Source organism: Agelaius phoeniceus, chromosome 3 (assembly GCF_051311805.1).
Source record: "Agelaius phoeniceus isolate bAgePho1 chromosome 3, bAgePho1.hap1, whole genome shotgun sequence".
Taxonomy (NCBI): Eukaryota; Metazoa; Chordata; class Aves; order Passeriformes; family Icteridae; genus Agelaius; species Agelaius phoeniceus.
Window position 1 is genome coordinate 44,171,512 of NC_135267.1, and position 17,519 is coordinate 44,189,030.

General features: G+C 38.9%; 1 protein-coding gene across 4 annotated transcripts in view; it reads right to left on the reverse strand.

Moving 5' to 3' along the window:
* Window positions 1-7,237: 7,237 nt before the first annotated feature.
* ATAD2B (ATPase family AAA domain containing 2B) overlaps window positions 7,238-17,519 on the reverse strand; it is a 74,656-nt gene continuing 64,374 nt past the window's right edge. For 3 of the 4 annotated variants that reach the window (XM_077175125.1, XM_054630047.2, XM_077175127.1), the window contains 4 exons: window positions 14,942-15,637; window positions 13,252-13,379; window positions 11,950-12,078; window positions 7,238-10,586 (listed from right to left, as the gene is read on the reverse strand). In XM_077175125.1, coding sequence (XP_077031240.1) covers window positions 10,545-10,586; window positions 11,950-12,078; window positions 13,252-13,379; window positions 14,942-15,637 — 995 coding nt within the window. In that variant the 3' untranslated portion in view covers window positions 7,238-10,544. The remainder of the gene's footprint in view (window positions 10,587-11,949; window positions 12,079-13,251; window positions 13,380-14,941; window positions 15,638-17,519) is intronic. The other variant, XM_077175126.1, reaches the window with a different exon arrangement.

A 17,519-nucleotide genomic window follows, 5' to 3' on the forward strand; every position in this document is an offset into this window, starting at 1 on the left:
TAACATTTATTGAAATTGTCTCCAGTTCTTACAGAGTATTTAAGAGCATGAAGTGCAGTTTTTAAACATTTTAGTTTAGGCTTAGTGGCTGAGGTTGAACAGCCTGTGAAGATTACTAAAAGGTTTGCAATTCAATATTACAAAACCATGCTGCAATAATCCAGACCAAGTGGGGTGAGTTGCCAACCTTTCATCAAGGCTCTGCACGGATCTCTTACTCAGCACTAGTCAATAATACTTGGTAGGATGAACAAGACACAGACTATTTACTTTACTTGTATGTGGAAATTATTTTAGTACCCTTCTGGGAAGTTGGCTGAGTGCTTATGCCAAATGAATCATATGCACATATCTGCTCAGAGATTTATCTTCTTAAAAGCTTTAAGAAATTCAGGGGGACAGGCTGGCCCAACAGCCTCTTAGGCTCGCTGGTGTGACCCTCCCCTGGCCCACCTGGGAAGGAGAGCAATCTCCAAAGGGGCTGCTCACTGTGTTCAGGTAATCACCCACCCCTGACAAGTTACACAAATCATCCCCCTTCTCCCGTTGTTTCATCTAGCTGCAAACACACTGTACTAATAAAACCTCAGCAACCCCATCTTCTAATTAAGTGCAGGTAGGTGTTAAGGCTGAGCTTAGCACAGTGTAAGTGCAGCAGCTAATTAAGAGCGCTGGGTACACTCCAGCTTGCCCTTGGAGGGGTGCAGACAAAGCGAGCCAGCCCCAGCCCCACGTTCTGCAGCTGCAGGGATTAGCCAGGAGAGCAGCTGCTCCCACCCAGCTCCACCAGCACTGATCTGTTCAATCAGCACAGATGGAACTGGCACAAGTGGCTCCAGGTACTTGACCACCTTCCCGGCTTCTCATGAAGGATTTGTCTGGGAAAAAGGGATCCCAAAGCAGTTACCAATGCAAGGGCATGGTCTCAGAAGCACACTGCTGCTCTGTCCCCACTGAAAAAAGGTGACCTAGTGTAATGTAATATCAAATAAAACTACACACACCACATGCAGTCAGGACTTGGCAGGATACAACCTGTGCCAGGTCTGAAAGAAGACACTGACTGTATCTACTTGGACATTTTTAACTTGTCATGCTAATACAAGCTTTTTAAATTGGATGAGACCCTTAAGCTCACCCCTTAATGCCTTCTTTCCCATTTTAAGTCAGCTCACAAACAGGAGCTGAAGCATGCATTCAGCTGAGGTAGAGATGCCTGCACGTACAGAAGGCAGCGCTAAGTTCCCATCATCAGCGAGTGCTCTGGGTTGATAACTTCAGACTGCAGAAAAGGCCAGAAAGAAAATGGTCTGGAGGGAAGCAGACAGATGCATCCCAGGCATGGTGTTTCCATCACTCATTACATTGAGCTGGACAGCAATACCAGAGCAGAAACACTGGTTTTCCTCCAAAAAGCCAAGCTGTTTGAGGCATGATTAAACACTCACTGAGGTTAGGATTCATGATAGCAAGAGCTGACATTGTGGGCTCCTCAGCCGAGCTCTGGAAGCCTGAAAACAAAAACCAGAGTGGCAGACTACCGTGAAAAACAACTCTCCCTTTGCTGGTCACCAGTGTTTTTTTCTTTTGATAACATACACTACTTTCAGGAAGTCCTGTTTAGCCAGCAGATTTCTCACAGAGTAATAAATTCCAATTTCCTTTATCTAAACAAATTCTACTTCAGTCGGCAGCAGCCTTACACAGAGAATTAAGTGTTTTGGCTCAGTTACTACCTGGGAGAAGGAAGCTATAGTGGTGTCATCAAGCCATATCTGCTTCTGCATTTTTCATTAGTGGTGGGCTGTACAATGAAGGTTTGAAAGGCTTCCTGCTTTTAATTTCATAATCTGCTGGGTTTGAGCAGTGTTCTTTCTTCCTTTGGAGTCATACATACCCCAGATCTTACACAGCAAGATTCATACTGGCAAAATGCAATATCAAACCTCTGCTGTTGTCCAGCATCAGTGACTTTTTCCTATGTTTTTGTGGCTAAAGAGCAGACACCTACCTAAGGTCACCTGTGACATTCCTAAAGAAGCATCTGCTTCTCACCTCATTAAAAACAATACATGTTAATAAAAAGTAGGTCTTGCAGATAAAAATGAGCCAATCCCTCTTCCACATGTTGGGAACTTCAGCAGTCTCTAATTTCTGATGCAATGTCCCTGTGCTGGTGGACAGCATCCAAATAAAGATCAGGGAATGGAACAGGGAAGGGGACAAACCAAATGCTCTTAAAAAGTATCCTAAGCCTGATGCTCCACCAGAATCACTGTCCTTCTACCACAGAAACAATAATCAGCTTTCACAAAGCAAGCCGACACTGCCAAACCCACTGGAATTTTGGTAGCTATTTCCATTAAAAGAGATAATCTTTTAGTAAGTTACATATTCTTGTGTCCAGTGAATGCAGTGCTCCATTACTTGTTACATCAATTTCAATTTTACCTATTTCAATTTAGGCCCAGCTTTTCTGCAAGTTCCCTGTTTATGTATTGGAGCATTTCAGGCCGAGAAAGCTGAGGCTGTTGAGCCTGGAGAAGGCTACAAGATCACCAAATAGCAACATTCCAGTAACTGAAGGGATTCCCTAGAGGGAATCCAGAGAGGCACTCTTTGACAGGAACTGTTGAAAGAAGGGAGATTTAGATTAGATATTGGGAAGAAATTCTTTCCTGTGAGAGTGGTGAGACACTGGTACAGGATGTCCCAATTCCTGCAGTGTTCAAAGACAGGTTGGATAAGGCCTTGAGCAACCTGGTCTAGTGGGAGGTGTCCCTGCCCATGGCAGGGGACTGGGACTAGATGATCTTTAAGGTCCCTTCCAATCCCTAACATTCCCTGATTCTATAATAAAAAAGTCACACATAGCCTTTCTGGGTAAAATTAAGAGTGGAAATGTGGCAGCTTGGGAATATTTCTGTTTACTGCTTGGCAAGAGGTATCCCCTAGGGAGATCAATACATGCAGACTGCTCACTACCTGGAGAGAATATGAGACTTTCCCAACTGGATAAGGGGTTTTTAATTCCAGAGGTAACCTAACACTCAACCATCTCCAGAAAGCCCAGAAGTCTCTGCCCTGCTGACATTCCTTTTTAATAACATGGGGGTGTTTCAGAGAGTGCCAATAATGTGACAGTTATCAAAGGGCAAGTGAAATGACCGGGTAATTACAGGGCATTCACCTGACATCAAGCCCAAGTAAAAATGGAAAAATGGAAAGATGATATCTAACTAAAGTGATCATGAATCAAATGGATAAGAAGAAATACAATGATTTTCTAGAAAATTGGCTGTATCACACAAAGCTGATCTCATTCTCTGACAGGATTACACATTTGATTGATAAGGTAATAGATTTTCAACAGCATGTGACAAAACACTTCAACTTCCTCATGGTACAGTATTCAGACAGCAAATATTAAATGGGCTAAGAAAAGGCAGATTAATTGAGGAATATCCAATCTACTCGAGTAATTCTCAATTTGGTACTATCAGAGTGTTTCTAATGGGGGAATCCTCTTCTCCCAAAGTTCTTGAAGGAAAATGTTGACATAAATCACAAGTCACAGACCTGTGGAAAAAGGAGATTAGCCAAGGGAAAGATAATGAGGCCTGAACAAGTCATACATATGGTGCTGGCTCCTCTGGCTGCCTGGGACCCATAAAACTTCTTTTCATAAAGCTAAGCAGGACCTCAGAGAGGTGGGAATGGGGAACAGTGACGTTCAGGATGGAGAACTGCATCATGAAAAGCTGCAAGTCTGAGAAGAGTCAAACAACAAGTGTACCCAGCCCAATTTCATGGTATAAAAGGCCTAAATTGATCTTTAGATGTGCAAAAAGGGGGACAGGGAATAGGAATCAGTGATTTTTCCCTCTATAAATGGCACTGGTGGGACCTATGCTGGAATATCACATAAATTTCTTCTGTGAACAAATGTTTTAGAAGATGTTGAAAAATTGACCTACTGCAGAATAAAGCCACAAAATTGACTTAAAGGCTGGAGAAAATGCAGTGAGAGCCATAAAAACCTTGTTCTTCAGCAAAAAGAAGATGGAGAGGCTACTTGATCACAGTGCATTAGTGTCTTCATGGGGGGGAGAAACAGGTATGAATAGTCTGAAACACCAAGAGATGACAAGAAGCAGAGCTGGGAAGGTGAAGCTGGGCCAAAACAAACCAGGAATGAGGCACATGTTTCTACCCACAAGTTTTAACTACTCCATGAAAAGTTCAGAGAGCAGACTAAATGTACTCTGCAGACTAAATGCCTTCCCCACAACACTGTTAAGCCATTCAGATGTCAGCAGGCCCTGGGCATGCAGGAGATTAAATCATACGTGCCACAGCATCCAATTCCACAAACCAGTGTTTTCTGCTGGCATTATTCCCTGTGAATAAACCCAAATTTTTGTTAACAAATTCCTGAACATTTAAATCATCATTAGATGTCAGCTCATTTCCATTTCCACAATTTATTCTCATGCATTGACAAGATTAACAGTGCAAAATTTATGCTCAGCTTGTGCTTTCGTGGCTGTCCTCTGAATCTTGTGAAAAGGAAGCTTTTTAAAAAAAACCTTTTTTCCTGCTGGACAAGCTTTAGATCTTAGAGCAAGACTCTGAAGCAGCCTAGCCCCAGTATAAAGGTGAGACATTAATTTTATACCAGTCATATCTCCAATGCTTTATGAAAATGTAGTCTTACATGCTTTTATTTATGATACTTCAAATGTCTATAGGACACAGTAATTTATCACTAAACTGATCTTAGCCACGTTCACCATGCCACTATCCATGTTACATTTCCTTTATCACACTAAACCTTTTGTAATGTCACAGAGAATACAGTGGGCATCACTTCAAAACTTATGTTGGAATTATTTTCATTAGAAACCTAAAACATACTAGCAATTTTCCTTTCCTATCACCAAAATCAGGTATCACTGTTCTTCCAAGCAGCCTCCACACAGAAGGGATTCTACAAGGTGTAACAAAGTCAGCAGGAGAATGCCAGATCTTTACAACAAAACTGTAGCTGGGGCTTTCACAAATAGGTTCTTAGCTAAAACATAATTTTCTTTTCCTTCTACAGCAGAAAGATTCCTTCTTAGAAAACTAATTGAGTCCAAATTTAATGTATTTTCCAGGATGAATCAATCCTCTATATTTTTTCACTCCCTTTGATGAATAAATACTTCAAAGGGAGTCCTTTTGAAACTTGACCTAAAGTCTTTCCTTCCTCCCAAGGCAGAGTCCCATATAGACAGGTCATCTCCCACAAACTCCTACTTTCCTGTAGACACAGTTGAGCATCTCTGGATTACGGCACAAATCAGATTTTACACTGATGCAAAAGGGTTTTCTCATGTCCACAACAAAACCAGGATGACAAAATGGTGTGAGCACTCCCAGAGCCACCCAGGCCGAGGGACCTGCACGTTTCTCACACATACTCTGCCAAAATCCAGATTGCTGGAGGACAGAAGCAAACCCAGCAAACCAGAGGAGTCCAGCACAGCAGAACCAACCCCACTTCATCTGTTGGCCAACACATCCTGGGGGCTGCATCACTGACATCCCAAATGTGGAGCATGAACAGCCCCTGCCCCACCTCTGTAACTGGATGTGAGGAGCCTCTGAACCCAACTCCACATCACCTTTTGCACCTCAGCCTTGAAAGCAGCATTATTCCACATCAGCATTCCAGTCCAGGCAATCACAAGGCAAATGGCCAGGTTCACACTAACATTCCACCAGAAGTGATGAATCCATTTCAAATCTTAGCTGCTTATCATACTTTTAAAGGGAAAGGATTTTTCCTGATATAAAAGTAAGGCTTAGCATAGCGTAACTCAAATGCAATTCTAAAATAAATGGAATTTCACAGTAGTCAGAACCATCTACTGGCAGTGGGTTCAAATAAAATATACTTCCTATGCAAATGATCACGCTGGAAAAAAATAACTCACCTAGAAATGGAATGAGGCTGAATTAATTAGTGTTAAAGTTTATAATCCCTCATTTTTACATAATAGTTACATGACCACAAGTGAAGCATAAAAGGAGGCGGGGAAAAAAAATGAAGTGTTTGGCTTCATTAATCAGTTCGTAAGTTTACTGATTTACCTTTCAGAATTTATTCACATGCAGTGCTGGCTTAAAACCCCATATATTACAAATCCAAATCCTACCCAAGATACAGAAGAAAAGGATCTCATTTTTAATTTATTTAAATAAATTACCTGAAGAGCTTAAGGAGGAAACAGAGAAGGTGCAGCACTGCAAATTTAAGGAAATATGGGAAATTGGATTTCAAAACTACATTCAAGGCAGAAACTAACAGCAGAAGGAAGCAGCATTAAGCCATGAACACTTGACAAATATGAGTGTTGCACAAGCATCTACAAAGGCTTTAGGAACACCCACCCTAACTATTTCTTACTAAATCATGCTTTTCAAGTACCACTCCAAATTCACTAAGTATCTTTACAAGAATCCTTTTGTCAGCTCCCAAATATTTTGTCTCTTTCAACTGGTTATTTTTACAGCCACTATCAGAAATGAGACCTGAATCTCTTCCCTGTTACCATGGCCATCCCCACCCCTGAAAGACAAAGAGAGACACAAGACCTCACACTCCACTTCCTTTATTCACACTGCAAACCCAAGCTGGTGCTGGAACCTGCAAGGTGAAAACACAGCAGCCCATGCTGAGCCCAGGCTCTCACCAATCAACTTCATTATTATACAACAGGTATTGGAATTCATATCTAATTGTGCTTTCAAAGCTGCATATAAAAGTGGAATTGGAGTCAGACATGAAGTTACTACTACCCAATTCCTCACCTACTCTTTTGCCCAGGAGCTCTAGAGTTTAAGGTACACAGAAAGGAAAAGAGGGAAATGTCCAGGGGTGTTCCATGTCCTACAACTCAAGAGTTCGTCTATCAAAAAACAAAAAACAAACAAGCCAAAGCTGTAAGAACAACTTTGCTAAATATAATAAATAGAAAGGAAATAGTCTTTCCTTTAAAAAAACCCTCTAATTAGAAGCCATTTCTCTAATGGACAAACACTGAAAGCAGAAGTTGGACCAAACTGCTCAAAATAATTGAACAGCAAGATCCCAAAGTGTCACATCTAAACTGCAAAACCAAGGAGGTCTAGTAAGGAAAAGACTGTTTCCAGCCATTTCTTTTAAATACATTTTTGAAGGAGCTAAAGCTGTGTTTTCTTGTCATCTTTATTCAAGTATTTCACAGCAGTTATATTACAAATTACAGTAAAATGTTCAAAATTTCCAGAAGTTCAAAAAAATTAAATAACTTACTTCAAACTAATGTAAAATGAAGTCAAAATGCAAAACATCAATTTAAACACAATTCTGAATAAAACTATAGAATCCAAAATATACCATAGCTGATGAAGGAAGTCTACTTAATCCACAAAGTAGACACACATTAATGAAACCAAACAGGACATCCCCATGTCTAAATAACCCAATGTACAAGATACAAAAGATGCAAGTACAAGCCCAAATTCAAGCTTATGGTGTGATTACAAAATAAAACAAAAACAAAATAAAAGACTATCAGCTGCAGGACCTGCCATTCACGAGACTGAAGGTAAAACCAGCGCTGACTCACCAACTTAATTAAAAAAAAAAAGGAAAAGATATTACAAAACCCAGTAATCCTATAAATACATTGGCATATGAGGAAATCAAGTAACAATACAGAGGACACAAAACAAAACAAAACAAAATAATCACAGGTGAGATTCAAGCTTGCAAATACAATTAACTCCAGAGTCATCACCCAAGAGCAACTCTATCACTCCAAAACAGCCCCCCCAGCCCCCAGGGAAACCTCCTCCTCCTCCTCCTCCTCCTCGTGGCTGGCCACATTCCATAGAGTCCAGGACAAGGACTCACACAGGAGTTTATTTGCAATTTTCACAACAAGAAACAAGGAAGAGAGGTCAATTTGTACAAACTCTTGCCAGTGCTATGTGGCAAAAAAATTAAAAACATACAGAGAGTAAACAAGTTTAGACCACATGGATAGATTAACAGCTGTTTTAACTCTATAACCACCAGACATCTGTAAAGGAAAACAAAAACTGAAGTGTGGTTATTTGGGCTAAGAAGGCGAGTATATCATTTTAGGTAAGCTGTCCACTAGAACATCTGATATTAGCTACGTTTCTCTAAAACAACATGGCAGCTCCTCAATCAGTAAAGTTGCCTCTTAATGATTTTTCCCAATCAACAACTGACAGTAAAAATTTTCCTTTAGAAACCTGACCTTTTAGAACCTTTTTTAATGCTAGGCATTAGCTTAAACTTGCTTTTTACACTCACTGGTGACTAAAATTCTCAACTGTTTTAGTTTATATAAATTTATTATCTTCTTAAAAATGAATGCAGTTTTATCTTCCACAAGTGCTGCTGTTACTTGAACAAAAACTTCTTTGAGTAAGTGAAACTGGAATAAATATTTTTAAAAAATTCTGCAGCAAGAACCTGAGACTTGCAAAAAACCCTTTTATCAGAAACTTGCTACAAAAAATCTGCTACATTTCATTTAATCAAATCTTAAAGTTTGTAACAATTTCCATCAAAATACAAAATGCTGTTAATGTACCAGACACATAAATATCTCAAATAGGTATGATGCTAATAAATACTAAATGAAACATGGAAAAAAATCCCATAATCAAATCTGAGATCAAAGAATCTCATTTAAAATGTGTTTTCTGCTTGTTTTTGTTGTTTTTAATCGCACTTTCCCACCTAAAAAATACAGTGTTTCTGCATGGGTTGCATTTCGGTGTAACTAGACGTACATGAATGCTTAAAATCTTTTCCTGCTATTACCTATGAAGAAAAACAGTGGCATTCAGGGGTGAAAAAAACCTAAGATAGGCTGATGTTTAACCACAATGGACAAAGCACTTTGGATTACTGCAGTAGCCCAAGGCCCATGTTTTCTCTCTCTGCAGCACTACCCTGGGATGAGCCGGAGAGGCGGAGACGAGTCCCTAAGCCTGGGTTTGTACAGGGAGCAGCAGCGTGATTACAGTCCTCCATAAACACTGTTGGTAACTAAAATACAAAAAGCTGAGGTAGCTCAGGATCTCTGCAGTAGTCTGTTTTGTCTATTAAAAACTAACCACACTGCGTTGCATATTTCTGCACAGACACTTCTGCAGCTACGTAGGGACAGCCACGATGAACGGTTCAGGATGGGAACACCACCAGCCAACTGCTCTAGAACACTTCCCATGTGGGTGTGAAATAAACCAGCCCAGGTAATGTTCTAAGTGTGATAAAACATAAAAACTGCCTAGACTGCTCTCTCCAGCTGCCAGAAAGGAAAGGTGTTGAACCACACAATTCAGACCCAGAGAACTCTCAGCACAGATGGATTCAAAAGGCTCTCTTCCAATCCTCCCCACAGTAACAATGCTTTGCACAGAATGACTTGTGAAACCTAGGAGAAGTTTTTATTTTCAGCTGAGGTTGGGCTCCAGGACTTTGACCAACTATAGTGTCTTCTTGCCTGCATTGCACAGTCCAAGCTATATTACAAACACAGACCTTCCCAAAAAAACCTGCCAGTATTAACCTTGCTTTCCTCAGAGAACTCACACTGGAAAACAAGGACACGGTGGGAAAATGCTTCATTTTTAGCAACACAGAAGAGTTTCACTGTGTAACTTGTTTCTAAAACAAAATATATACCAATGAAAAAGGAATTTCACCATTTTGGTAAAGTATGTGGCTTTTTCAGTGTGTCTTAGTTTAGTTCTGTAGAGTAAGACAGGCATTATAGAACCATAATACTGGCTGCCATCCAATGAAGAGAATACAATTCATCCTTTTGGAGATCTTCATTCTGCAGACAGCTTTCTAACATTGCCATTTGCTATAATCCAAACAAATTGCTTAGCCTTATCTTTCTCAATTGACTAAAAGGCACATTAAAGGCAGTTCTAGAGAGCCTCATCTTCAAATTACTGTACATCCAGTTACTCAAGATTCCTACCACAATGCATCACTGCCTTCTTTAGGACAGATTTTTTTTGTCCATAACCCCAGAGAAGAGAAAAAATTGGAAAAAAAAAATAAAAAAAGTTTGCCTGTTTAAAAATATTCAACTTAGATCTGCTCTTTCCAGTCCTCTTGTATGTGTTGGTCTTCACTTTGCCTGAAGTTTCCCCATAGATAATGCATGTAGAGTGAACAAGAGCAGGAATGAGAACAGTTTCTGTAGCACCAAAAATCTCCAAGCTGTGGCATTGTATTCTTTATTTATATCAGATACAACTATATGAAGTTCCGTTTGGTTCTTGTAGGCTGGTTGGTTTCAGGTACCTGAGACAATAGCACCAAATTCAACAGAAACAAAAAGAGAGAGCACTTAAGACCAAGGCTCTGCACATACTTGGTGCAAATGGAAACTGAATGGCTCAGAGGACTGCTCTCCCATGAGCAGTTTGAGAGGATAAACCCACCCATCTTGAGGAGTTCACAGGAATGTTTCAAACACATGAACTGTTCTTTCCATCTCCTGCAAGAGACACAGACCATTAACTATTCATAAATATAGAGAGACAGGAATAGAGTTACTTTATGTAATAATACTTACTGTGATACTTTTTTTAATCTGAACAAATAAATATATGAAAACAGGCACTTCTGTTTATTAGCTGCTATCTGCTAGCAAAACACGATAAAAGAGGGAGCTAATTAGAGAAGCATTAATGCAGAAAAGCCCTCTGCAATGACAGTCCATGAGAAAAATCAAGACTTATTAGGGTCACTTATATAATTAATGTGCTCAATATATATTAGGAAAGCATTGCAGTGGCACACTGCATGAGTTCAAGTCTTACTGCACACTTCTGCAGTCGGTGACCCAGCTGTAATCACAAGTCTGCACAGTTTGGATAATCTAAGAAAAGATTGGTCTCTACACACTCCTGCTGGACAAATGCCTTTTTAATCTACCTAACATCTTGCTCAGACTTTCAACACATTTTTAGGTGAAGATGGGAGGGAATAGCATGAAAACAGATTGAAAAGTACTCTGTAGGAACTCTACAAAACCCCCCAATATGGCTTTTCCAGGTTTTGTTGCAAATTATTCATGAAGAAAAATACTTAGTGCTCAGTGATCCAACTGGAAAGTACCAATTGTTGTCCTTTTCTCAGCAGGGCTGGTTATCAGTTGAATCAGCAAGCCAATCCAAACCCTCTGCAGTTACAGCAGTGGTGATGGAGAGAATGCACACCCAGAGCTGGCACCAGCCTGTGCCAATGGTGAAATGACCAATTTGCTGCTGATGTACAGGAGGCCTTGGAGGGCAAACACTTCAGTGACAAAGGATGATGGCAAGGCAGACACCTGGCTTCCACCATGCTGCACTGACCTTCCTAAGGCTGCACTTACTGATCAAGAGAGAGTGTTCACACTTCTAAGGTCTTGTATGAAAGTCAGAATCTGAAACTGCATGGAGCAGAGAGGGGTAAGTTAGTTTTGGCCTAGTTACACCAACACAATAAATGCCAGGTCAGGGTGCCTATGAAATCACCACTTTACATCCATTGTTAGTCATGCCACAAACATGGAAACTGCTTCCACTCAATTTTACTCTGCTAGCATGTGCTTTTTATACTGCTGTATTCTCTCCTCTTTTTCCTCCCCTCTTCTAGGTTAAATTCTTAATCCTCTCCTGCAGAAAGCATTCTTAGAAACAACTGCCAGTTTCTAAGTTACCACACTAAGCTTTTTCCTTTTTATAGATACCTTCTTCAAAGTCTATTAAAGGCTTTTGCCTGCTAGTAGAACAATAAATTGACAGATTAACAGTTTCTGAAAAGCCTATCTCACAATATTCAGATAAAGAATAAAAGAAGCTGTACAACATTACCTCTATAAGTTGTGATTTGTCGTAGTCTCTACGATGTCTGTAGATGCATTGACTGAGGAGTGAATACAATCTCTCAAGTTGGTCAACAGTCAGGTTGTCACTTTTCTTAACCACCAAATCAAGCAGTTTCTGTTGGAACAACAAAAGGTGAAGTTAAGAGGGTTTCTAGAATAATTCTTTTTTTTTTTTAAGGACAAATAAGAAATACAATGTGTTTCTGAAGCCCTCCTTCAAAGGGATACATACAAATGAAATGAACCACACCTGGGTATCAGCAAGGTCACTGCTTCAATGTTTATACAAAAAGGACTAGATGTCTCCTTTCACTTCTCTGCTTATACCCACTTTTCTTCTTGTCTTAAAATTCTTTTACTCAGTATAGCTGGGGCAATGTTTGGTCTTATGGAATGCTATTGCATCCTATTTCATCTTGGTTGGTCATTGTAACAAAGCAAACCCTAAAAACTGCTTTGATGGCCAAGGCAGACATTTTTAAGCATTTATACTGGCAGGGAAAAAAAAGTACCACCACAGGAAAACATTTGGTCTTCCACAAATGTTGTTAAACAGAACAAAAAAAAAGAGAAGGAGGACACAACATATGCAAAATTTCTCATAACAAAGGTGAAAGTATTTTACATAGTAGCAAAGAGTGACATTTAAGATTATTTTTTCTCCTGTCATAACAATTCTGTGGTTTCTGAAGAGATCATCATCTGTATTCCACAGAAAATGGGATCTAAATTTCATGGGTCACAGTAGGTGAAGCTACTTTTTACAACAGAAGACAGCAAATTTTGTTGCAACTTTAACTGAAAAAAGCCTTTAGCTTAAAGAAAACTGGAAGAAAATTAACTAGCAGTTTATAATGCCAAAACATCCACACAAATTTCCATTTGCTTTCCAATCCACTGAATTTTCTCTACCAAGTATACCTTGGTATACACAGGAAAAGATGATATTAACTCCCAATTACCAGGCACCCAGCAGTTTCTTGGTACTTTGCACGGCCAATTAACACATGTGAGTACCTGCAAAAATGGGCAATTAATAGAGTGGACTGCAAGGAATCCAGTGTCATTAATGGATTATAAGGGTAGTAATGATGGGACAGTAAGAATTCAGTAGTTTTATTAACCTTTCATCCAAAAAACACTGATTGACAAATCATTTCCAGAAGCCACTCTGATCATAATACTTGTTTGCAGTCAAAACTAAAGGAGATGTTGCTTCAGAACACAGAAAGGAAGCTTTTTCAATGAAGTCTGTTAATAGTTCAATTTATTTTTCCAGTTCTGTTACCTTTAGTCTGTCATGGTCAACAACCACAGACGGTACGGGATCTGAAGGTTCCTCTGGAACCTGCTCCAAACTTGTGGGCTTTGACTGCTCCACAGCAACTTTTCGTGCTTTCTTGCTTTTGAACAAACCTGTAATTTGAAAAACAATTATCAGCACTGTCACTCCCACAAAATACAGCCTATTTCATCACTTCAGTTTGATTTTGCTTGTTTAGTTTGTTGGGTTGTTTGGAATCAAGCAAGACTTTAGCAGTGCACATTATTCATGAGCTTTGCCAATTCTAATGCTTACAGGTGCACAAACCCACAGTTCAGAAGGCACACACAAAATGGCAATCCTTAAAACCCAATTCCAAAGTGCCAACTTTGAAGGAAAACTGACTCCCACGATGAGTTTTCTCATCGTATCCCTCTATTCAACAACAACAAATTAAACAGCTTCAAAGACAAGTTCACACACTAAGCAAATGCTGAAATTCTTTCTGCTCAAATGAAACAAATCTTCATTTTTCTCCCTAAAGCATCCCACGTCCTCATCACCACAGTATTCCAACATCTGCTCTATTCCAAAACTCATGCTTTTGTTACACATTTCTGTTTTCTTCCACCTTTGTATTCAACCTATTGACCAAAATATTTTCTTACCCCTTATATTCTCCCTACATTCATTCACTATTTTTCTCCTCAACTATTTAAAACACCTTTTCTTCTGAGGACCCCTGCTATCATAACCATCCTAATGCATACAAAATTCACCCACCAAATTCAGAAATGTAAAGGCTCTTAACGCATCATGCTCTTCTTGTGATATTCCCAGGACCTTTCTTGTATTAGTCTCCTTACCCTCAGAGAAAATATGTATGTACAAACACAGCCAACATGTACACAGTAATCTTCTCATAATTCAGATCTCTCATTAAAGCTCATTTACTTTGTAAATCTCAGCACTAACTTTTGAAGTAAAGATTCCATTCTTTTAGATAATTCTGAAAGCTCATTAAAAAGGCAATCATGCACAAGGCTTCTATTTCTGTTCCCTGAGGAAACTATCTCTCTTGTCTTCAAAGGACATGGCCCCTTCTTTTATACACCTCCTTCTCTTATCATTTTCCTGCACAGTTATTGTGTTCACTGTGACTCCAAAGCCAGATACCTTCTCCAACAGATGAACAACAATCTGGCTCTTGTGATGAGTTAAACTGCTTCAACTTTTGCTACGCACAGTTTTTTAAAAGAATGCATTCTTTATTTCTATGCTTTTTTATCCACTGTTAATGATATTGTTATCACATTCTCTAACAAAACAAGTCAATATCTATCATGTAGACCAAAATAGAAATCAGACAGAATATACAGACCAAAATATGTACTGTATTTATTGCTATTTATAGTATTTTTAAATACTTAAATATTGTTTTAATGTTATCTCAGTATTTCCTACAAAGCTGACAAATATGAACAAATAGTGCGGGGAAACAATTTCTTGCCTAGGATAAAAATATAGCAAGTCAAGATTGCACTTCTAATTTTTATATGTGAAATTAAATGCTATAAGCATACCAAGAGTTCAAATAAATAGTCAGCAATTAATAAAATATTACTATATAATAATTGTAACATATTAGAGTGAAAAATACACACATTAACTTGGACACTGAGATAAAGACAGAAACATGGAAAACAAGCTATACCTTCTTTATCTGCTTCAGCATCTTTAGTTTCAATGTCTGTGCTCTGTAGTGTTTTCTCATTATTGCTGCAATGTGGTAACTCAGCTTTCACCAGATCAGTTCCTTGATTTTCACTGGAAGCTTCCATTTTCTCCTTTGGCTGATCTTCAGATAAAGATTTTTGCTTGTTACTAGACCAATCACTGTTGTCACAGGGTGAAACAGCATCAAGTGATTCTACTTTACCATTATGACAGGCTGGAACAGGTACACCTTCAGAGCCGTGTACAGATGTCTCTCCATTCACACAGTCCCCTTTCAATGTAGAGTCCTTCTTCAATTCCTTTTCAGCACCCAGGGTAATACTGTCAGTTATTAACAGTGATTCATTTGAGCTCTCCTCTTCTGTGGATGCAAAATTGTTTTCCTTTCCTGATGTCCCATTGTTAAGCCTCTGCTCTGTATCTATATCCATAATATCACAAGAGGATTCGTCATTTGTCATAGAGAGGTCTCCTGTTTCCTCTCCATTCTCCTCAATGCAGTCAGTGCTAATCTCTAGCTCTCCATTTTCCAATAATTTATTGTCCTCACCGTGATTTTCATCATCAGCAAATTTTGCATCATCTTCATCTTTCTTTAAATTATTGACTTTCCTCTTCTTAATAATGCCTTTGCCCCACTGGGAGCGCCGTCTTGATTTTCTCCTTATTCGAACTGAAAACAAAAACACCAACAAACACTTTTAAATGCACAGGTACCCCTCAGTACAGAGACCAGCATATAAGAATATGGTGTTGTGTGAGGCAATCTAGTATCGTCACTCTTAGAGGAAAAATAAGGTGTCTGTTGATTTGAATGTGAGCAAATTAGAGGAAACAAGGCATTTTAGAAGTATAAGGAGTGGACACTCAGTCATCCACTCAATTCCTAAACTATGGAAACAAGAAATTCCTACTTAAAACAGCTGCTTAGTCATTTGGGTAGCTCATTTGGGTAAATGAGGACTCAAAGACAGTTATTCTCATTTTCCCTTTTTAGCTCCTCAGTGATTTGAAGTGATTATACAATAAAACAAATTAAAGTGCAATCCATGGATTCATAGAATAATTCAGGTTGGAAGGGACATGAGGAAGCTTCTAATTCAAACTATTACTCCAACCAGAGTCAGCTGTGAGGGCCATATTGTGCTACTCAACTTCACACAATATAGGCATGCTATTCCCTTTTTTTCATTATTTCGCCATGAAATTTTACTTTTTCTTATTTCTTAGTTTTATTTTCTGTGCCTTTGAAAAATTACATAATAAACCAATTTTGCAGAAAGGTCACTTTATTAACCTATCTGCAGTGAGATACAACTAAGGTACTGATCTGAAGGCTTTGGGGCACATTTGTAATTTGATGAGCAAATGCAGAAGGAAGACCATTCCAACCTAATGCTATTGTCAATATCCTTTTCAAAAGCACTAACTAGACACAGCTCAGAAGACCAAGGAAGACACTGGGACAAAGTGAAGCTTCTACATTAAAATCCAAGCAATGATAAAGACTGTTCTATTTTTGCAAAATTGCTTAAGTTGTGGCCAACTACAATAAATGAAAATCGCAGCCAATAGTAACCAGAGACTGACAAATTTCCATCCCTTTCAAAGTGAACTCTTATGCTGAGCACCCCCATAATGTTCTTTACATTTTTAAGTTGCTTTGATTTATGGGTATTAAGTCCTACACCTGTGCCTGCCAAGCACACACTGAGTTACCAAGATCTCACTTTGAAGATACAAGCACTATGCAGGTACAAGTGTTGAGAATTAATTCACAGCCACTCAGAAGCACAGTTGTACTTCAGAACTTCTCCCCATGAGTGCTGTATGTAAGCAGGTAGTTTAACAACTACATTAGGAGTAAATCCTCACCTTTTAGCTTTAAAGCTATCTAAAGTTACAATCACACTGCAATAAAAACAGTCTCACTTGGAATGTGTATTTATTGTTACAAATAATCTTTATGGAGAACTGCAAGACTTGAGGGAGGGGGGAAAATCCCCTTTCTTCAGCCATATTCAAGATCTGATAGCGACTTCTACAGTCAATGTCACTCTTTTATTGATGACAAACTACAACCTACTCACATAACTTTTCAGGATTTCATGTATTTTTTCCCTAGATTGTGCAAGAGATTTTCATTAATCACTGAAGCAGCAAATCTGAAACTAAACAGGGAAATGTAAACTTACAGACAAAAATAAAAATAATACTCTATTAGCCAATGAATTGAACCTCAGCACAACTCCAAAGATGGGTAAATAAAACACAGAAGGAGAGCAGAAGTCTTTTGAAGGAAATCTGGTATATCCTAAATGTATAAATAAGTAAGTTGAAAATTTTAAAGATACACAGATTTTCGGCTGTTTAGGCACACTTTGCTGTAATTCAGATAGATATATGAGATATATTGTGAAGTATATTTGACATCTTTTACATCAGTGGGTTGCACTTCAAATATTTACTGTTACATTCCCACTGTGAGTTCCACCTGGAATGAGAATCCATAATTTCCCCAAACACACAAGTACATTCCTAAAATTCTTAGGTGT